The 22907-nt window shown below is 37.1% G+C and overlaps 2 protein-coding genes across 2 annotated transcripts in view; one reads left to right on the top strand and one right to left on the bottom strand.

The window, feature by feature from the left end:
* LOC124305321 (alkaline phosphatase-like) overlaps positions 1-22907 on the bottom strand; it is a 236204-nt gene that overhangs the window by 206516 nt on the left and 6781 nt on the right. Inside the window, exon 3 of the mRNA XM_046764612.1 lies at positions 1341-1456. The gene's annotated coding sequence lies outside the window, so the exon portion shown is untranslated. The remainder of the gene's footprint in view (positions 1-1340; positions 1457-22907) is intronic.
* Positions 7359-17024, top strand: LOC124304762 (transmembrane protease serine 9-like). The gene is made up of 10 exons (XM_046763377.1): positions 7359-7452; positions 8300-8450; positions 8709-8958; positions 9066-9215; positions 9516-9660; positions 11577-11708; positions 12108-12276; positions 12640-12889; positions 13801-13938; positions 16428-17024. The coding sequence occupies exons 1-10, from the start codon at positions 7395-7397 to the stop codon at positions 16569-16571; spliced, it is 1587 nt and encodes a 528-aa protein (XP_046619333.1). The 5' UTR covers positions 7359-7394; the 3' UTR covers positions 16572-17024.

Here is a 22907-nt window from a genome sequence, read left to right as displayed (position 1 = left end):
AATTGACTAAACGTTGCGAACAATGCGACGGAGAAATTGTTTACACCACCATCTGAGGATATTTAAATACAACAACGGAAGTTTCTAATGACCTTTACGATTTTTGATGTAACGCTATTCATTCTGAATTGACTTTCTGTTTTTACTTTTACATCGATTATGAGAAGTTACGCTTCACTACTCGTACGAATATAATCGTCGGTATAAATCACAAATTTTTCTAAAACTGGTTGGCAAATCATATTGCCTGTGGATACAACCGGAAAGTGCAAGACTTGTAAGCCGTTTTCTCGTTTGAGAGAAAATAAGAAATATCGGATTCTCGTAACTTCGATTCATGTAGGATTGCTGAATACCCAAATACGAAATTCTTCGTTTATATGATGGAATAAAAAAAAATTCCCTCCTATGTATATGTGAAAACCCGTCCAGCCTCGCGAAATTTGTAATAAATGTATATGTGTACAGAAAATATGTCATGCCAGCAGTGATTTTCGAAAATATTTTCTCCACAACTTAATACCGGTCTATGCATTATGTTTAATGTAATATATATATATATATATATATATATATATATATATATATATATATATATATATATATATATATATATATATAACGCGTACACGCGTTTTGCCAAAATTCAAACAAGCCAACAAACAAACAAATAAACAAACAAGACGAGCAGGCGCCCTCGCTAAAGTGCGATAAAATCAGTACAGTGAAAGCACGTACGCCATTATACGAGCTGCAAAAATTACCCATTTAGCGTTTCTTTTCAAAGCGCATTCGACCCGCGGATCAGAATCAGCTGATTCTCACCCTTTTCAACGTTTCATGTACGCCTCTTCGTGAGGCGGGATTGAAGTTCCGAATTTGAAAAGTTCCGAAAGCGCTTAATTCCGAATTTTTCTGTGGCGAAACTTGATTAAAAAAAAATCAAACTTTGACAAAACATTAAAATTCCGAATGGTCCGAAGTCTGACGCTCATAATTCTGAAAGTGCAAAGTTTCGAAAAGATAAAATTCCGAATGAAGGAATACATCATATAAAGCATAAAAATAATAATAAAAATAAATCTGGAACACGCGTTGACGAAAATCCTGTAACTAAAAATTGATGACAAGTAAATTTTGCTTCTTACGAGCAAAAATCGAAGAAACTGACAATTTCAACGCTTCTCATTCCTCGCTAACTCTCGCCTTTACTTTCTCTTCTCTTCCCCGCTTTCACCCCTTGCATTCCCATTTCTCTTTCTGCTCTTTTTCTTCACCCCCGAGCAGCCGAGATTTCATTTGACTCTCGAACCGGATTCGATCCAGCGTAAAATACTCACCGTTACCGTTTCCCAACCGCTGAAAAAATCCCTTGGCCCTTGAGGTATTTCCACAAAAGCATTCGGCAGGAACCGGCGTCCTGAACGCTGCCGCTAAATACCATAGATTTTTCCTCCTGAAAGAGAAAGGAAAATGTAAGAGGAATGGTCAGAGAAATGGAAGACGGGGAATTGAAATATTCGGATGTTAAGTTCGTCGATTGTACTTTAAAAAAAAATAACAACAATAATTTAAAAAAGAAAAACTAGTTCAATATCGTGATTATTCTCGTGCCAGACAATTTTCACAACAGCGACAAGCGTCCATTTGTTATTTTACAAAAAAGGAAAGTAATTTCGGTGTGGATTCATTTTTTCTCAGAACCTGTACAAAGATTGGGCAATTTTCAAAATTTCAAACGAATTGGTAAACAAATAATTGAATTCGAAGCCTGCCGTGATTATTTCTCGCCGAAAAATCTCCGTAATCGTGTGCAGCAGACTGTCGAGGAAAAAAAAATCCTCGATCGCAAAAACCGAAAGCTCCGATTACTTTCAGAAGAAAAAAAAAAGAAAAAAAAAAAAAAACAGGAAAGAGCTGAGCTAGGAGGAAAAAACGAGGAAGAGCAGAAACGTCCGGTTTCTTTTTATCTCACTTCCGTTGCGACCGATTGATAAAGTGGGTACCTAATCGGTCCAGAGATTGGTAAAAATGCCAGGACGAATTAATGATCGATTTTTTTCTGTATCCTGCAATTGTGACGCAAGCTTGTCTGTAATCGCTGTTTTCAAGTCACAATTATGGGTGAAGGTCAAATATTGGAAAGATCATTATTTAGAATCTGACGTATTCAATTCTGCATCCTTTTCCGCAAAGACGTAGAATTTTCGGTAATATTTTAAGAATATTTGAATCGTTGAAACATGATGTTTAACTTGTTCAAGATGGTTAAAGTACTGGAAAACCATAGAAGAAAAATTCACCCCATCGTACGACGGCTGATACAACGATTGGGATGAAGAATAATATTGTTTGAGAATTTTTTTTCTCAAAACTCAAAAATACCGATTTTCGGATAAGTTTGAGTAATCGCAAAGACCAAAGGAGTGCTTTTTCCCGAAGCATATGAAAAATGGTGAGGGAAAATCATTGGTCGAGTCGACATGGAATGCCCCATATATTTCGTTCCGTATTATCAGATACGGTCAGAATATTTAATTTGAATTTATGGGTAACAACCGATCGCTCCACTAACCAAATAATATCTTTTCTCTAACACTGCAATTAAAGCCGTTCGTGTTGTACCGCGATTAATATTGCTCAACCACTATTCGCAAGAGCTGATAATCGAGTTTTCGGAGGGATTATCACCCGAGGCAGTCGGTTAATACTGAGCTGGAAATTCCGGAGGACTGGCTCTGCGAAAGTTTCTTCTTAGAATTAGAAACTTGCGGCAGCGTAACGCGATACCGTAATTAAGATTTGATATACATTAGAATACGAAGTTAACGAAGGCGATCCCTCGAGTTTCGCGGGGTGAAAATTTGCTTTGCTTAAAACGAGACATCGAAAATCGCCGATCATCGCAAACGCGATGATTTTGCGTCGATGTTGCAGATTTTCGATTCGCTCTGTGGCCAAAATATATATATATGTAATCGAATATGTCTGAGTAATTGAATGTTCGTAATTTCCCCGCTGCTCAAATGTTATACACTGCATAATTATACCGGAATTGAAAGATATTTTAACGAAATACAATTATTGCCGTTGCGTTGTTATTTTATGCTGAAATATCAGGTGATTAGAGTGAGTAACGAATTAATAGGTATCAAATGGTAAGTGAAACTGGTAAAAAACGTTGAAAATTCGGTTGTACAGATCTGGTTATAAAATTTTAATCATTCGTTGCGTCGCACAATTCGTCGCCCACGCCCGGCAGAAACATTTAAATATATACTTTTACGTAGGTTTCGAGGTAAGGTGAAATGCGACGGTATTTAATACCGTGATATTTTCGCGTTATATTTAACGGTGTCCGCTGATTAATTAGCAAGCGAGTATAACGAGTTGGTAAAAACAAGTCAGCTTTTTTCTTTCGCATCAGTTGATACGCTCTGGAATCGGAGTATAATATATAAACAATGTTGCTCGACTCGAAACCGGGGGATTAATTAATTAGTGCGAAACTGGGGATATCGAGCTTACTTAAATAACGACACCGCCACTCGGCAAAATTCCCTGCAGTCACACCTTCGGCGTGCGATTTGTTGTTAATATATTCCGATTCTAAGTATCTAGACCGGTGGGCGAAACTTTTTGAATAAGAAATTAAACGCGCCTCGCCTTTGCTTGCCCGTAAGCCCGCTGTTACAACCCGAAAACACTTAATTACAACTCGGAACTTGGAAAGAGTTTGAAAACAAGGAGCATTAATTAGTCAACGAATCTGCCTCGAGACTTAAGACAAAACCGCTAAGATAAAAGTAATCGATGCATCGAACAATCGAGCCCAAAAAAATAATCGAACACGACTCGATTGAATCGGTAAAAATTAATCGATTAATTCATTATTGCGTAAACTTCAGTATGTGGTCTTAATAGCGGTAACGTTTTTTCATAATTAATAGTTTAATGCAAAATGTTTTTCAACTTCAGGTAAAAATATTCGTTCATCTTTCACCTGTTTTATCAAACAAGCACTCAGTGAGTAAATTGATATTGCATTGCGTCGTTAATGGGAGTAAAAAACAAAAACCGATTGTGAGGAAAAATAATCGAGTTTGAAGTTTTCATGAGAATGTTGAAATTTTTTTTCTCGAATTTTCCAACCCTCCAACAATTCGATAACGTCCGAATTTATTTTGTCAAAACGAAATTTCAATTTGTAGTGTGAAGTGGAAAAGAAGTTTTGTTTCCTCGGTGTTTGTTCGAGGCTACGGAAACGGACAAAGGTGAAATAATTGTTCGAGAAACAGTGAGAGAAACATCGCCGTCCGTGTGTAAATTGTGCAGGTAGCACGATTTTAAATGTACGAGTATAAAGGTGTGCATTATAACAATAGTTCACAGTGCGAAAGGTTGAGGTTTGACGGGGATTTAATTGCCGGGTAGGGTCATTATTATTTCTCTACCCGGTGCGGGACAAACGCAAACAGTCAGATATTATGAATGAAGGAAGTCGGCGAAGCGTGCGGACGTGTTCTACGGCAATTAAGCGAACCGCTAGCGAACGAGAGCAAACCTGGTGTGTATAATAGATAAAAGCAGGCAGTGCTTTTCGCAAAAAAAAAAAAAGATGAAACGACGAAACAAAAGTAACGAGAAAACTTCAAAGTTCCCGGAACTCGGTAGCTTTCCGGAAATTATCAACGAGTTTTTCACAACGGAAAATATGACACGCAGCTTCGAATAGTTTTCACTAATCACGTCATCGCGACTATACGTACCTATATGGGAAATTCCATGCGAACCCAACCAACGTCTGACCCTCACAATTTTTAATATTGTTAAAAAAAATTTCAGAATTTTTTACCATTTTTTATTCAACTGGTCAAAATTCTCGAAAATTTTATTTACTTTTTCAAACATTTCTCAAGATGGGCCGATTTTTTTCTCAATTTTTTTTTAAACGCTTTTGACTTTATTTGATAAACTGAAACATCTTTGAAACCTTCTGAAGATTCCCAAAAATATTCTCAATGCTTCAATTTTTCACTTGGAATATTTCTAGACAGGTTTCACCGTGAAGTTTATGAAAAAATTTGAATTTGCGAAAAAAGCAGAGAAAAATCGCTCCGTAATAAAAGCCGTCTAGAAATGTAGAGCGTTATACAATATACAATGTATACAACCATTTTTTAACCAGCTGTTCATTTATCGGTGAATAGTTTAGATTCATAGTCTTTTTTTCCGGATAAATAATCTGAACGGAATGACAAACGGTCTGTAGACTTTTTAACACCGAAAGTCTCTCTCGGGGAGAGGAGAGTGAGAGCCAAAGAGTGAAACGACTACAGAGTCAAGAGTACGAAGCACGAAAAGAGAAAAAGTTTTACCTCAAGCGGAATTTAGTGGGATCTTGAAGCACGATGAAAAGCATTCGTAAGAGTCGATCGATTCATCGCGAGGCAAAAAACGGATTCGACATTTTTCACCGAGTCAACGATACCGTGAAGATGAATTCAATTCCTGCGAAACATAGGTAAGTATATACTTCGACTTTATTCTTCTCGATTCGTAAAAAGAATTTGATACACGAATGAGGTAAAAATAAGAAAAAAGAAAATCATCTCATTATAATTACAATCTACAAGTGAAAAGGCTGTACAAAAAAACTTTGAGGGTGTCATCAGTCGGCGGTTGATCAAAGCGATATTCGCAACAAACTTTCGAGAGCTCCAAGCGTGATACTCGAAATTCATTTCCAAATCAAATTGAACCGGCCTGGAGACCGATTTTCACTCACGTTTCACGTGTGCAGAAATTATCGCCTTTCAAATAGTCATTAGATATTATCTAACCCTCACTTTTTCCATAATTGAATATAATAAAAAAAATTAAAATGATGTTTAAAAAAATTAATTTAAAAACATTATGATTTTTTTTTTTTGTTAAAATAACCGTTAAATTTTTTTAAGATTTCTGTTGCATTTTTTTTTTCTTTAGTGTACTTTAATTTAATTTTTGACTATATTAACTACATGATTCTTTAAAGCAAGCCTTCGATATGTTCTAAAAATAATTTTTAGTGAAAATGTTCAATGGTTTATTTTTTATAACATTTTTTTTTCGCTAGGGTGTGAAGGATCCCAGTCTCGCAAATTTATACGTGATTCTACAGAATTGTGGCAAGTAAGGGTTAAAGGAAAAAAATATTCGAGTTAATTACTTCGAATGCTGAACAACCGATTGCAAAAATTAGAAATTATCTCGAGATCAAATCATGGTCAATATAATCGAAGTAAAGTATCAGAAAGCTCGTGTTTGACTTTCGGATTCTCGGAACTTCCGCATCACCTTCATTAATTCGGTATCAAGCTTTTTTCATTCGCGGGTCAAGCTTTTATCCTTTTGACCGGATTAACGCGGAGCAAAGATGCCTGCATTGAAATAACGATTCTACAAAAATGTATAATCCATTCACCGTCATACATAACAGTGTACTTTGATGGGATGTAGAATTTTACGAGAATTCCCGGCAATTAGTGTTATTTCTTTCACGTTGCGCCTGATCCCAGGTTGAAAGGCGTGTATTTTTCTTGAAACACAAAACGGAAGCAAAATAAGAAAAGTCTCGCAAAACCTTTCGTAAAAGATTTATTCAAATGACTAAAAAAGAATCCCCTTTCATCCTGCACGTTTTAAAAGGAGAATTTTTCTCTCGATTACATTTGTTTGATTTCTTTATGTTGCAACTTGTGCAGGAATTATTATCAACGTTCGTCTAAGTTGTGGTTGTAAAACTTGGCGAAAGAATGTAATTAACGTGAGGTAAAAATCAAACCATAAGAGAGGAGAAAATTTGTGTAGCATACTTCGGAGTGAAAATTAATATGAGACTTATCGTCGGAAGTAAAATTGTCGACATCCTTGAGGCGTCGGTAATTAAAATCGAAATCACGTAAACAATAACGATGACGATCGGTGTAAAGTGGGTTGAGATAACGTAAGTCAATACAGGCATGCTATCGAAGATACTGTTAAGCGTGAAACGCAGATATTGTTGTAAAATTGACCGTGTTAATTGTCATCGGGGGCAAGTATAACAACTTTCGTTCGCTCTACGGAAGATTTAAAAAAAAATTTAAACCTCATTCCGATCGCGTCAAGTGTATTTACATTATCGGTGCATAGATCGACGCAGTGATAAAGCTTATCGCCGAATTCTGAACGTGCGATGTCCCGATTTGATACAAGCGAAATGCACGATCGCGTAACCTTGAGACAGATAATAACGATGATAAATTTTATTTCCAAAAATGCAGAAAATTGCCAACGTGATTTTATACGCGTCGCGAGTATATAAACGCGCTCTCGAAGTTTCAGCATCGAGTTCACTGCAATATCCAACGATGCACCGAGTAACTTGTCTGTTTGTTGTTATTATTACCCTCCTTACCGTCTGCCATGGTAAGTCTTACTACCAGTTTGAATTTTGTGTAACTGTAATCAACTTTACATTGAACTTGATGTACGAAACACACCGCGAATCATGTCGATAAGAATCGAAAGTTGGGATTTTAGATTTTATCTAGAATTTTTTGTGCGAAACTACTAATTGGTAAACAGAGATCGGTTTAAACAAAAAGATTTTGTCAACAATTTTATTTTCTTAAGTCTGGAAATATTTGAAAAAAAAAAAAATAATGTAATAAAAACACAACGTAGTAGAATATAAAAAAATGTTTGAGCCCTTGTCGAAAATTAAACTCTCATCGCCGCAAAAGATGTGTAACTTTAAAAGATGCTGAAAGTTCAGGAAAATTAATAGTGACAGTGAATTTGTTATTTCAAAATACGTATATATTCGAAAAAAGTACTACTTAAGGATTTAAAAGGTGACGAGTATACTGTGACGTTTAATATTCATCATTCGTAAATATTTATGATTGTTTTACAAAGTCACATGTCTGCCATGAAAACTCCATTTTCGTCAAGAGATGAAAAATGTTGTTAATTCATCCGAATTTTCTTCTACCGTATAATATACTAATTTTATATTGCGATTTTCTACAAACGCTAAAAACTTATCACGTTGAAGTTAGTAGCGTTAACGTAACGATTCGCACTGAGGAAAAACCGTTATTTCGCGATTTCGGAACTGTTCGAAATTCCCTAAACCGTAATGAAAAGAAATATACTCAATTTGCGCAATCCCAGTGCCTTCAATATCATTGTAAAAATAAGCGAATGGTGATTTTTTCTCAACGTCTCGTTACGACGACGTTACTCACTTCAACCTCGTAAAAATCCTTAGGTTACAGCATCGAGAAAATCGTGGGAGGATCCGACGCTCAGGAAGGCGATTTTCCGTACCAGGTATCCCTGCGTAGGTACAACATGCATTTGTGCGGTGGATCAATCGTAAACGAACTATGGATCTTGACAGCAGCGCACTGCGTGAGCGGGTAAGTTTTGTGCAAGAGCTTGAATTGACTCTGCATTTTTTTAAATTTTACAATTTTCGCGTGAGAAGAATTTCAAAAATGATAAAAAAACCTTTTTTTCCTGCTTCTTTCTTTGCGATACACTAACGAAAAGTCGAAGCTAATTACCACGGTAACCGAGGGTATAGAACTAACTCTGCAATGTACGGAAAACAAACGTCTTTAACGACAAAGAATCAGACCACAAATCGTTGACTAATCTCGGAGTAACATTTACAGCCAGAATGCGATGTGGATAACCGTGGTTGCTGGAACGAATCTACTGTCGGAGGGTGGCGATTCTTATCAGGCGGAAAAGTTGATAGCTCACAAAAAATACGACCCCTTCACGATCGGTAACGACATTGCCCTCGTCCGTCTAGCGTCTTCTATTGTCTTCGGTCCAAAAGTACAGCCCGTTGGTATGCCGTTCAAAGATTCCGACGAGGTCGAATCCGACGTGATCCTTTCCGGCTGGGGGAGAACTTCCGTAATAATTTACAAACGCGATATTATTATCCTTTCATTCGATCGGATATGCATTATCAATGGTACGTATACACGGTATAAACTCTGTACAATGATATTTTCATCCAGTATCCGGGGGGGATTCCTGACGTTCTTCAACGGATTAATCTTCGCACGATATCCGGAGAATCTTGCAAGGCTGCTTTCTCGAGCATTTATTTATCAGTAAGAGACAGCAACATCTGCACTTTGACTCAGGAAGGAGAGGGAGCCTGCCACGTAAGTATCTTGAATCATGCTAACCGTAACAAGTTTCCAGCCGTATCGTTAACCGGCAATTTGGTTAAGCGAAAGAGAAAAATTTCCGAAATCAATTTGACGTAATGTTTTCAAACGATCGTCTGTAAATTATTTTCAGCGATTATTCGAAACCACATCGAAGCCTTTCGATTTTTCGGCAGTTTTTCAAACAGTTTTCCGCAACGCTATTTTCATATTCTCGATAATTTTCCCATCATAAAATTATACCGACTCTAATGTTATTATCTAATTCTTTTCTCTTCTCTTCTGTTATGTAAGGGCGATTCCGGTGGTCCGTTGACGACAACTAACGGAACGCAAATTGGAATTGTTTCCTGGGGCATGCCCTGCGCGAAAGGATATCCAGACGTTTACACGCGTGTAGCGAGTTTCACGGACTGGATAGAGGAGAAGATCGAGCAATAAAGGTTCACCGATCACAGCCGGAATGAATCTGTTTGCCTAACGGATGAGTTTGAAAAGCGAAGTCATAAGGTTCCGCTAAATTGATGGGCACCTGTTTCGGTTTGCTCGGGAAAAATTTATAGCCTCGCGAAGTGTTGTTTCAATATTGATAAAGTTTGAGCGAAATTTTGTCCTCGTCTCGAGTGCAAATTTAATCCAATAAACGATATGTATACAGACTTTGATGAAACAACTTACGAGTAATTCAGGCATACCTCTCGTCTCGTTGTACAAACGAGCTTATAGCTTCTATTTCCAGACAAACATCAAATATTTGCTTTGAAACAATAAGACCGAGAGGGTAGAACGGAGCTGAGGGTGAGAAAGGCCTATGAACACGAGAAATTATGTTTATCGTCTACACGGCGTTAAGTAAGGAATTAGACTTGGAAGGATTACCGATATAATTTTCAGGATAAATTTACTTCCTTGAGGCATTCAAATTTTTGTCAGGGTATGTCACGTTCAACGTTTGCACTGATTTTATAATTTATAGAATAAAATTAAATTTTTAAAACTTTACCAATACATGTTTCTTGGAATATCATACAACAAATCGATGAACGGTTTCTTGACTTTTTTTCCAAGTCATGTATAAACAGAATCTTGAATTGTAACCTGCGTACACTGAGAAAAATTTCATTTGTTACAGCAACTGGAGAAATTCGGTAAAACGGGTATCGTCAAAAAAAAACTGTTTAAATTATGTTGGAATTAGGAAAAACGAGGCACGCGTAACCATTTTGCGCTATCGTCGATCCTTTTTTGGTAATTGCAACGCAAAATCAGTTTCTGAGGTTGACTCTACTTTTTAGTTAAACAAGGCTTCAGCGTCAATTTATTCTTGCACGAGCATTAAATTTTCGCAACAGTTGCAAGAAAATATAGCAACAGTGATCGTAATGAGAACGAATAGTAACGGATACTAGATTTTCCGGCAACAGCTAGAAAACCAATTTTCATTTTTTACCTAGAAGTATATTTTTCGATTGTGGTAAAAAATGAAAATAGTTAAAGACCGAGCGGTAACCGGAAGTAAAAATTTCTCTCAGTGTATAATCTAGTTTTCCTTTCGGATAAATAATGGATAACGGCTATGAATAAGAATCGGGATCAACGATCAACGATGAATATAAGATGTAGCATCTATTCCTCATATTTCACCCCAGTCACTTACGATACAACGTTTGTTTGGTGCTTCGGAAATCGGTATATTTTCAGCCGATATTATCCCTCCGCGCTGATACTCGAGAAGCACAAAGAACTCTGAGGCGTTATATTTTGACGGTAAGTGTGCAGGGTTCGATAATTGAATGAAATGTAAGAAAAATAGGAAAATCGAATAAGGAGGGCCTCGTGCGATTATGTATAATGTATATACGAAAAAGCTGCGGGCTCACGTACCAAGATTTATCAAGGTTATCTCGGTGAACGTGACTGGGATTATTTACCATTTTCAAACATCTAATATCTAGCCTTAAATTCAAATTCCCAAGGCGAGCGCGGCGATCGGGAATCGCGGCTACATGCCGTGCACGAGTATAATGCATATATGCGAAAGATCCGCTTTTTGGTATCGCTGCAGCTTAATTGCGGATGTTTCGTACGCATATTAATCGCGAAATAACAAACCTGGGGTGAGTATATATACGATCGGAAAGACTGCATCAAAATGGGAAGGAGAAAAACGCGAAAAGTACAAGTATTCGCTCCTCGTTGGCTCTTCGAATTTCCTGCGATAATACGTCTATTTGAAAACAAAAGAAAAAAAAACGTTGCTAACTTTTCTGCAAAATCCGGGGAATCATAAACGTATCGTTGACGATACACCTGAAGATAAGTTTCCGTCGATGAATTAATACCGAAACTAAGAAGATAAATCGGAACTCCATCCTTACCCTCGTCAAGATCCCTCTGCAAGTTTGGATATCGCAACCGCAGGCAAAATGTTGCGGCCAATCTCTGCCGTCAGCCTTCTCGCATTATCGACGATATTGTCGTCGACGGGTGAGCGAATCGCGCGTTATCAATTTTTACCGAGTCGATGACTCTCCGAGTAATCGAGTTTCGTTTTTGTTTCCTCGAAAATAACCATGTGTTACCGTAAAACGGAGAAAAGTGTACAGGATTGGCCGAGCAGCAATATTGACAAAACGAACGAAATCTCTGAGTGTGACTGATATTGAATGCCATTGCAAAAGTACCGGCATTAAATTTTGAGAACAACGAAACCGAATTCTATTTGCTTGATTAACCAAACACGATGCGAAATAAATCTGGTTTCACCTGATAACCATGTTTTTTGTTCCAGCCAGTTTATTATCGTGTCAAAGAGAAACAAAAAATGTTCCTTTCGCCATATTTGGTACACACAAACAAGCCCTTGATTTTCTGTGTTTAATGCAGTTGCAACAGCCGACGTGGAAGACGACACGACCAAGATTGTCGGTGGAACATCAGCGAAGGATGGACAATTTCCTTACCAAGTATCGCTTCGTTCGAAAAATCGTCACTTTTGCGGTGGTTCGATAATAAACGAGCGATGGATACTGACTGCGGCGCATTGCCTCTACGGGTATGTGCAAATTTAGATATTTAAACCAACAGCATATTCTGCTATCAGTAGATAATACAGATCCGTGATTTTACTCGAAGAAAGTTGAAACTACGGTAAGGGGAGGCTAATTGCCGGTAAGTTAGAGCGACTAAATGCTCCGTTGATCGACAGAGTAAGTCAGAACGCCACCCTCGAACATTCTAGAAAAAGGTTTGTGTCCCGGCTAAGTGTCGGTAAGATTTCGGGATAGGAATCTGTGCCCAGAACTCTCCTTACATATCTACTAGCAAGATCGAGGATCTTGATTCCCTCTGGTCTGGATCGTCGGCGATAATAAATTTCGCCAGAAAATAAAATTTGTCTTTCGTTATTGCTCCACAGATCGAACAACGACAGCGTCACCGTGGTGGCCGGAACTACTACCTTAGACAATGGAGGCGATTCCTATCAATCGCTCAGATTAATCTGCCATCCGAGTTACAGCCAGATACTAATTCGCAACGACATTGGTCTGATCGAAGTCGAGAAGCCGATATTATTCACGGACAAAGTCCAACCCGTTGCTCTTCCAATCGAAGATTCAGATAAACCTGATCAAACGGCCGTCTTGTCAGGCTGGGGAACGACGTCGGTAAGAATTGTTTCAAATTTAAAGCGCGAGAAAGAGAAAAAAACAAGCGACGCTGTAAACTTTTCCTTATTCATTTTCCATTTCTTATTTTGCTGTTTTTCTTCCTCTCGGGATATTTCATTCTCAAACACAATTACCATGAGTCGATGTATAAAAAATTTTAAATCGTATACTTATTCATCTCGATGAGTGTATATGCGGCTTGTCACGACATTTCGATCAAGATTCTACATCGATATCTCAGATTGGCTTTATAATTGTTTGTACGGAACTACATGACGAAAAACGCATTCCAAATTTTTTCAGAAATTTTGGAACTAGCGTATCTGATGTATGATTTAAAAACGTGAAAAAAACCTCACTTCCTAAAATCTGAAGAATTTCAAAAAAATCTTGTTTAATATTAAAAAAAATTTGACACCTGTTGGAGGATGGAAATTTCATAACTTCAAAAGATAGATAAGAAAAATAATTTTAAACAAAAATTATTATTATTGGATTGCATTTTTTACATAAGAATGAACAAAAAAGTTCGTTATAATATGGGCCGAAAAATTTCTATTTAGAGAGATATACAAGTACAAATGTATAAAAAAAAATGCACATGAAAAAAGAGGTCGGTTAAATATTCAATTAATTAATTTCCCTCCGGAGGCATTGAATTTTTAGCGAGTTTCAAATCAGTCTCTAATTTCTTTTTTCTCTCTTTCTTTTTTTCCTTCGCTCCAATTATTATTATTATTATCACATTTAGTTGGAAAATGTATTTGAAAATTGCTCGCAAAGGGTGAGAGACGGGAGTTGGGTCAAATCCCAGCTGAATTGAAAAAAACAGCGGCCGTTATGAATTTTTTATCGCTGTTGTTATTACTACTATGGTATTATTGTTTTTGTTACACAATCACGCCCAGTATCCGGGAAAAACGCCAAACGAACTTCAGCACATAACTCTGAGCGTCATCGACCAGAACGAATGCCTCAACACAAGCTTTCGCGTAACGAAGAGCAATATCTGTACATTGAACAAAATGGGCGAGGGCGCCTGTCACGTAAGTATAAAAACCCGAGCATAATTGACAAACGCGTCTGATCAGTAATCACCATCGATATTTCGTAAACATCGTCTGCGGTATAAAGTGACATCCGTCAAATGATACGTATAATAGACTGGTTGAAAAAAATCGACCATTTTTTTTCCAAAATTCCCTCTGAAATACTTTCGGAGGGGTGAAAAAAGATGTCTGTCAAAAGCGGTGCTCTTAATATTAATATTTAGAGGTGGCTTGTCGCGGATTTCTATTTTCCATTTAAATAACATAGAAAAAACATGTACGAGTCATGTGGATTTGTTTATTAATTTGTGAGCTACAAAATTCTAAAGTAAAAAAAAAAACTAAAAAAATTTCCCATGCTATTTAAGTGGAAAACAGAAATCCGCGACAAGCGGCCTCTAAATAATAATATTAAGACCTCCGCTTTTGACAGGCATCTTTTTTCACCCACTCGAAAATATTTCAGCGGAAATTTTGGAAAAAAAAACGGTCGATTTTTTTGAACCAGTCTAATGTATAACCTACGCTTTCAGTTCATTTGAAAAAATAATGGATATCAATCAGGTTAACACGATTACCATTTGAGTACACCATGTACGACAATTGTTGTAAAAATTGCACGTTATTCTCTGGAAAAAAAACCGACAAAAATTGACTTCCATAAAAAATTTCGTATGTAACTTGGCTGGTTTGGAATAGAACTTGACGGTCGTTCGCCGCAGCAGCTTAAGATCGATCACGATCAATCCGTAATAAACAACCATCGCTCGATCATCGTGACGGAAGCTCGACTGACGAAGACGCACCGCAAAGTGCAGAGTTAAATTCTGATTCGCGTCGTGGTCGTTCCGAGCTTCGGGGCATTTCGTGACCCCGGAAAACTGCAACGTCCCGTGTATGCGCCTGCAGTCTTCGGGCCATCCAGACGTGCAAGTATAGGAGTTGGGTATAAGGGGTTCAAAGCACGCGGAGCCAAGTGTCACGCGAACGAAGAGCAATTCCTTTAACGGTGCCCTGCAGAGTCCTGCTGCACGGTACTAAGACCTCGTATAAACCGGGATACGCGAGCATAAAGCACCCTTATCGTTTCCTCCCGTTGTACTCCACCCCCTACACCCCGGCCTCTTTATGATTGTACAACCTTTCCTGACAACCTCGACTTCCTACCAAAACGCGGATAACACTCTTTCTTTCTTCTCTGATAACGTCTAGTCCCCCCTCCTCCCCCTCCTCCTCCCTGATTAAGATTACAACGGTGTTTTACACTGAGAAAAATTTCATTTGTTACAGTAACGAGAAAAATTGAGTGAAACGGGTATCGTTAAAAAAAAATCTGTTCGAATATTGTTGGAATTACGAAAACGCGTAACCATTTTGCTCTATCGTCGATCCTTTTTTGACAATTGCAACGCAAAATCAGTTTCTGAGGTTTACTCTACTTTTTTAGCTAAACGAGGCGTTAACGTCAATTTATCGTTGCATGTGCGTTAAATTTTCGCAACAGTTGCAAGAAAATCTAGCAACAGCGATCGTAATGAGAAAGAATAGCAACGGATGCTAGACTTTCCGGTAACTGCTAGAAAACTAATTTTGATTTTGTACCTATAACTATATTGTTGCGGTAAAAAATGAAAATAGTTAAGGACTGAGCGATAACCGGAACTAACAAATTTCTCCCAGTGTATGATATTATATACTATAGCTTATTCATCGGTCGATGCGCCCTCGGGAAAAGAGCTTGTTATTTTATACGCGGAGCAGGGATTTGTTGACTTCACCAAATAATATTGTTTGTCGATCAGATACGGTGAAAAAAGTATTTTTTCTACATATAAAAAACAAAAATTTAATGAACATATTGTTTTATTTGACAGAAATGTGTTCGAAACAACAATATTTGTCTTATCAAATGAAACCTGTGCTTTAGTTTGAATTGGCAAAACATTTATTTTCACATATTTTTAAACCAGTTAAACGATTTTTTTCAATTTTTTTATTCTAGAACGTAGATTACACATCATTGAAAATATTCTTAAGTCGAGTTTTCACAATGCAGGAAAAAACACGAAAAATAAACGCCAGCGATGTGTTCAAGGCTTCTGGCTTTCTGATAATCGTTGAGCTATGAATTTATTAAATCTATATTATATTATAATAATACAAAATGTCACGCTCATTCCTGGTTGAAATAACGTATTTTGTTTCTTTTCGCGACCTTAATTTCAAGGTGTAGATAATAGGTATATTATTATCAGGGTTCGGATAAATATGTAGTAAAAATTATAAAATATGTGCATACAATATATATATATATATATATGTATATATATGTGCTTCCAAACATCATACTTTACGTAGAAAACGAAATAATGAATGACAAAGATTTATGTAAAAAATATCTATTTACATGTTAATCCGAGGCCTGATTATTATGCAAGGGGCGGAAATCACAAGACCGAAATTTCGACCATTAATTTTTCAAACAGGGTGATTCCGGAGGTCCGCTCGTTTCTGAAAAGGTACAAATCGGGATTGTCTCGTGGGGAACACCCTGCGCTAAAGGAAAACCCGACGTTTTTACCCGGGTATTCAGCTACGTCGACTGGATAGCAAACAACACGAACGTGTGACGGATATCATTAGTACCTACGTAATTACATACATTTAATTTGCGCTTCTTTGTTGTTACTCTGTATAATAAATCCGATTAACAAGGCTGAAGTTAGTAACGTTAACACAACGAAACGTGATGGAGAAAATCGTTGCCGTACAATTTTAGAACGATTTTCCGAGAAGTTTACTTTTCAAAATATGAACATATTTTCTTTGCTACAATTTACTTGGTGAATTTCATACAGTTCTAAGGATCAAGACAACGATTTTTCCCAAAAATCCATCGCTAAAGTAACGTTACTACCCTCAACCTCGTTCCGATTAAACAAGTGTAATGAAACATGTGAATTAAAAACTAACCGTAAGCGAAATTCTGAGAAATCCCATGTGTAATAAAATTATATACGCTGAAAACTACTTAAATATAATATGTGAGTAAATACTGCGCTTGAAGATGAACAGTGTGATAATTTAAATAAATTCTACTTAGCGATAAATAGACTGTTAAAGATGTATTCGGAACACGTGCCGGGATCTCAAGCAGCACGGAATCGCTAAAGTGAAAGAGAATTTTTCAGCGCAAAAGGCAGCCAAGTATGCCGTCTGACTGTTAAATCGTATCGCCTCTGCGCCCTGATTGCACTTGTAGAATGAAAAATGCCACAGGAGTGCGGGAGGGAGGTAAGGGGGGAGGATATCGTTTGCAAGAGTAGCACGAATCTAATTAAGAGTTAGAAAAAGCATCGTGCGATTTTGCACAGCCGCCGGTTGAGAAGAAGAGAAATGCTTTCCGAAAGAAAGGAAAAGACATTCGCGTCGCGATGTGTAATAATTGAAAGAGTCAAACGAGAAACTTGACGAATTATGTCGAAAGTGATAATCGCTTTGACTCGATACCTTTTTACAACGGACCTTTAGCAAGGGTCAGAAAGATTAGATTATTACAGACGATTGGATAAAGAATCGGATACGGTTTGAGGTTCGGTATCCCAATGGATGATTAATCGGAAAAATTATCGTTTGAAATGGAGTCTTTTCGATGAACACAGAGGATTCCTACCGATCGAAATCGTTCGCTGATCAAATTAATCGTCACGGAATTTCGATGCACGGATCGTTTTTTTCCGTTCCCGTCGTTTGACTGTAAATATTTTACAATTTATTATTAGTCGAAGTCACGCACGGATTAATTCATGCGAAGCTCGCAAATATGAATAATTGTCATTCTGTTAGTGTAAAGCTATTTACGTTGGTACGTTTGCAACGACGGTAATATTTTGTATTCGTTTGATGCTCGAATCCATACTATCGGCCGTGATCCAATTTCATTTATCACGTTCTTTGATATTGATCCAATGTACCTACACGGCACCGGAATTCAACCGTAATTGGTTTTATTTGTTTGTTTATTTATTTATTTTTTTTTTCTATTTTACTTCTCACATTCGTTCATTACGAACCGCGTACTAGTCGATCAATAATGGGAATTATACTGAAATGCAACTGTAGAACCCTGACTCGTTTCAAAATATTTCATTACGCAGCTTGCACGTACCCTGCATGTACAAGAATTTGCATTTTTATATTATACATCATGGTATCATTGAAATTGGAATTTGAATTCATGCGATATACGCAGCGGACAGGAACGGATATTAGCTGAAAATAGCATCGATGTCGAATACACGGGCGTTCGATCAATCTCCACGAATTCACGTTACGCCAAAGGATGTTGGATTTAATTAACTCTTCTTCAATCGGACAAAATTCGTTTTGTAAAGTGGTGTGTACTGAAGTGGAAAAAAAGAATGGTGGGATTTTTAAAAAAAGATTCATCAGAAAACGAAAGCTAAACAAAGGAAAAACCGCGATTTTATTCCCCCTTGCGATCCAGGATTGGGAGCCTCGATCCTCCGGCAAGCGAACCCAGCTGCGAACCAAATCCCATGGCGGCAGGTTTCACTGCGGTCAAACAACAACCACTTTTGCGGGGTTTAGATCGTTAATCAAAGATAGATATTGACGGCGGCGCATCGCCTGACCTCCCTCTCGGTGTCGGACGTCACCCTCGTGACCAACAACCTTCGTCCAAACTCGGTAGGCGATCACTACCACCTTTCTCGCCTCGTAATTCACCCGAGTTATATATATATATATATATATATATATATATATATATATATGTATATGTATATGTATATGTATACATTACATATGTATCTAAATCCCATCGTTGATAAGAAACGACGTCGGCAACATCCTCTGCGGGACGAATGCCCGGCCGACGAGACTGCCGAAGGACGATTTTACCCTTGTAAATTATACCATGGGATGAGAAGTTCGGTGAGTCTTCCTTATGATTACCGCCCAGTGAAAGTGATTCCAACCCTGTTTTTACCCCGTATTCAAGCCTAGGGTCGTCGGTCAATATTGTATTATACAAACAGGGCGAATTCGTCGAGGGAATAAATGTCTACATACCCAAATACGATACACGTATTGTTGGAATGGTCCTTATTTAGGGTGTTGAGGAATTTTTTCCACCCCAACCCCGCCCCCCGAAACAACTTCAATTAACTCGAAACCATTGACTAATTTTTTCACATGATTTTCCCTCGACTCCAAGATAGTCCGTTTTGTAATCGAAGACATGGGAAAAACTTTGTTTCTCGGTACATTTGTTATTGTAAGAGTAATAATTTTTTTAAAAATCTGTAACCGCGAGGTTTTAGTGGGCATTGGTGCTACTACTGAAGAGTAAAAAATACACATCATCGTACCACGCAATCGAGTCAAATAAGTTATTCGAGGTCAAAGGTCGAGAAAGCCCTCACGGAAAAAAACCCCAAATTGGGTGTAAATTCGTACCCCTAACTTCTTTCTTATGGGAAATTAGCATTATCTATGAGTGGGGGGTACGAATTTACACCCAAGTGGGGATTTTTTCCCGTGAGGGAGGACCTTGAATAATTTTTGAAAGAGTAGATTTATCAGAAAATGACGAGAAATCTTTTTTGTAGAGCGTTCAATTTCATAAAAAAATACGTTTTGGTCTTATCGGTGCGCTAATGCGTTGACGTTTTACAAAATTTCAAAATTTAAAACAAATTTTTCCCGTGTCATTCAAACGGGAAATAAAAAATCGCGTTGAACCACCTCTAAAATTAATATTAAGAGCTAAAACTTCTGACAACGTCTTCGGCTTGAGCTTAAAAAAATCAAACCGTCGATTTTTTCTACACAGTCTAGTATTCCTGTACATTCCTTTATCATTATCGGAAATCCGATCAGCCTGACGTGCCGTGATCGAAATCAGGCGAGTAAATTTAATCCAGGAGAAACATCTGTAACGGTGTGTACGCCCTAAACGCGAGCAAATGTTACCTCGAAATACTTGCTTGAACATTCCATTTGAATAATTGTACCACTGACAAAACTTGGCGGCGTTCACCCAATGATCCTACATTAACGGGGAACTATAAATCAGTTATATATCTGTATCATTAATTTTCCACCGACTGAATCCTGGTCGTTAGCTGTAATGATGAAGTAATTTCAAGGGGTAATTTTATCCGCAGAGTTCAACCATCGAAAAACGTTTAACTTGATACCTACTCGTTTTACGGGCCTAAAAAATTGTTGCATAATTTTGCGGGTCCGATATAAGATTTAAAAGAATGATTCTAAAAACTCCCAGCTGTAATAGTTTTTATTTGCGACTGGTCCTTGCAAATTTGTCGAAACACATTTCCTCTAGACTAAAATCAGTCAACGTGGATTGAAATATAACGTATTTGTGATATGAATTACAATACTTTTGAAGCGATTTGAAACTAAGCATATCGATATCTTAGCTTTTATTTATAACTCCGGTACTTTTGATTTTTTAATTTTCGCGAAGTACATCGTATATATGATTCGACAATTGTACGTGATCATCAATACAATATTTGACATCGTTACTAGTTTATTGCAGTTTTTTTGTATTTCTTTTACAATCCTTTAATTTTAGTCGATGAATTCATACTCGAGCCCAAGAGAAGTGATAAAAATTATTTTTGGCAGATACGACCTTGTGGAATAAGTCAAAGTAGGTTTTTATGGTTGAACCAGTAGCAGAAGATCGTAACTTACCAGTACACGCGAACTTTTGCTTTTAATTAAACTGTTTTCTTAAACCGTTACTCGATTTTAACGTTTCTGATCACATTATCACGTTTCAAGCCTGGATACGATCACAAAAAAATATCCGTCCTTTTGCCTTTTTCAACAGCAAAAGGTCGTAAGGTGACGCTTACGAACTCGTACCGTTAGACACGCGATATATAACGTAAAATTTATCGATGTACAGTGAGTTCAACGATGGATGCCATACTGTTTCACGATTATTATTTTTTGCAATTATCAAAGTCACGAGGAGAGTTTCTGTATGGCCGAAGATAAATTGATAGAGACAGCGAAGAGTAGGAGAAAGGGAAGAGGGTCGGGCGTCATAATTCACAGCGATATCGATCTATTATACCGATATACATATATACACACATATATATATAACGACATTGCGGCCCTAAGCGGAAGACGAGTTATTTTAGATTATGCCGATTGAGCTGAGATTAATCGAGTTGTGGGTGCCTGTATATCTCAAGACAATGTTCTACTTCCCTGAGGTTTACATAACTTTCGTATCGTAAAACCCCTTTCGTATCGTTTCGCCGAAATCTAGAGAGAAGTAATTTGATGTACAGATACATCATATTACAAAGTATGAAGCTAAGAGAGTAAAGATTAGGAATGCGTCAAACAAGACTGAAACGCCAATTTCCTACATCTTTTTATTTTGTAAATATCCCGGACAATTTATTACCGGCATGAGGTTTATTCAAATACTCCTCATTTGTAATTTATATTTTCTGTTATATTTTATGGGTATTTTTGTGTTTTTTATTTTTTATTTTATTGTTTATTTTTCCCCACAAAAGGGCGTGTATACATTTTTTCTCAATATTTAATTTAAAAACAAGTCTGCGGAACGATTGGTAATTAAAAAAAAAAAAAAAATATATACGCCGTTTTGGCATTAGCACCGCGATATAATGAATTTATTAATGCTCCGATTCCTGTTTTACTGGCAAGAAGTTGATATCGTTCCAGGAATGTTTGCGTAAGCTCTTAGAATGGCTCTTTGAATACTCTAAATACTCATTTGAGTCGAAGAAATTTTATTCAAACGAAGTAAAATTTTCCTTAATTAAATTGTGAATATTTTCATGGGGGCTAAAACGGTCTTAATTATTCGATTGTTCTTTAAATACGATATTTACTTGTTCTTAGCGACGACAAATAGAATCAAACTACCCTCATATTGATCTTAGTAGGAAAAAATAAAACATTACTTTTTTATACAGCGTGAAATTTCCTATAAGATTCTGCAATGAGATAGTTTCCAAGTCAAGCCGTTTACGAGAAAATAAAAATTCGAAAATTTTCCGATACTTCTTTACATGTTAATTAAACGGAAAATGGAAACCTAAAATAGGCACCTCAAAATATCAATATCAAGAGCTCATATTTGGCTGAGGTATTCCATTTGATATGCTCTACCAAAATTTTGATCCTCGTTTGAAAAAAAAAGTATGCTTTTTTTTCTGGCACATCCCGATACATATGTTATTTGAACCAAATAAATTATTGATCTGGGAACAAACAAACTGATTCGTTTGCAGAGTAAAAAATTCGCGGAAGCAGTCTTTCGATACGACCGTCAGTTATTATAAATGTAGGCAAAAGATCTGTGCACACTGCACTAACAAGCTGATCCGCGAACAAGCTTGATTTACAATTCCCTTGTCAAATTACGCACGCCCCCTTGGTTCCATCTTTATTTACAAAGGGCATAAATCGCCGGTATGAATAAATTGCTCTGAATTCCCGAAAGGTAGCTGAGATCAGACAGCGAGTGCCTCATCTTTTACATGATGCGTATGTGCGGATTTTTTATTTAGATGAAAATTTGTTCCGTTCGTTTTTTTGCTAATTTAGTGGTTCTTTGTTATTTTTTTTCTATTTCTTCTTCTTCTTTTTCTTTCTTTATCTGGGCGTACCTTCGCACCCTCTGCGGGAGGCGGAAGTAGGTAGCAATTTTTCATTATTCTCAATTTTTCTTAATTTTTGACTAATTTTCGGCCCCCTGAATGTAGTAACGATGATAAAATACTGCTCGCAAGCAGCAACGCACCCGTAAAAATTCGTACATTTTAAACGAACGAATATTACAAACATCATATAATCCGTATACCCGATGATAATATTTCTCTGCAGACAAATTTTGTAAAGAATGCAAAAAAAAAATATTT

This window comes from Neodiprion virginianus, chromosome 5 (assembly GCF_021901495.1).
Source record: "Neodiprion virginianus isolate iyNeoVirg1 chromosome 5, iyNeoVirg1.1, whole genome shotgun sequence".
Taxonomy (NCBI): domain Eukaryota; kingdom Metazoa; phylum Arthropoda; class Insecta; order Hymenoptera; family Diprionidae; genus Neodiprion; species Neodiprion virginianus.
The sequence above is the reverse complement of the archived record's forward strand: the minus strand, read 5'-3'. Positions and strand labels throughout refer to the sequence as shown.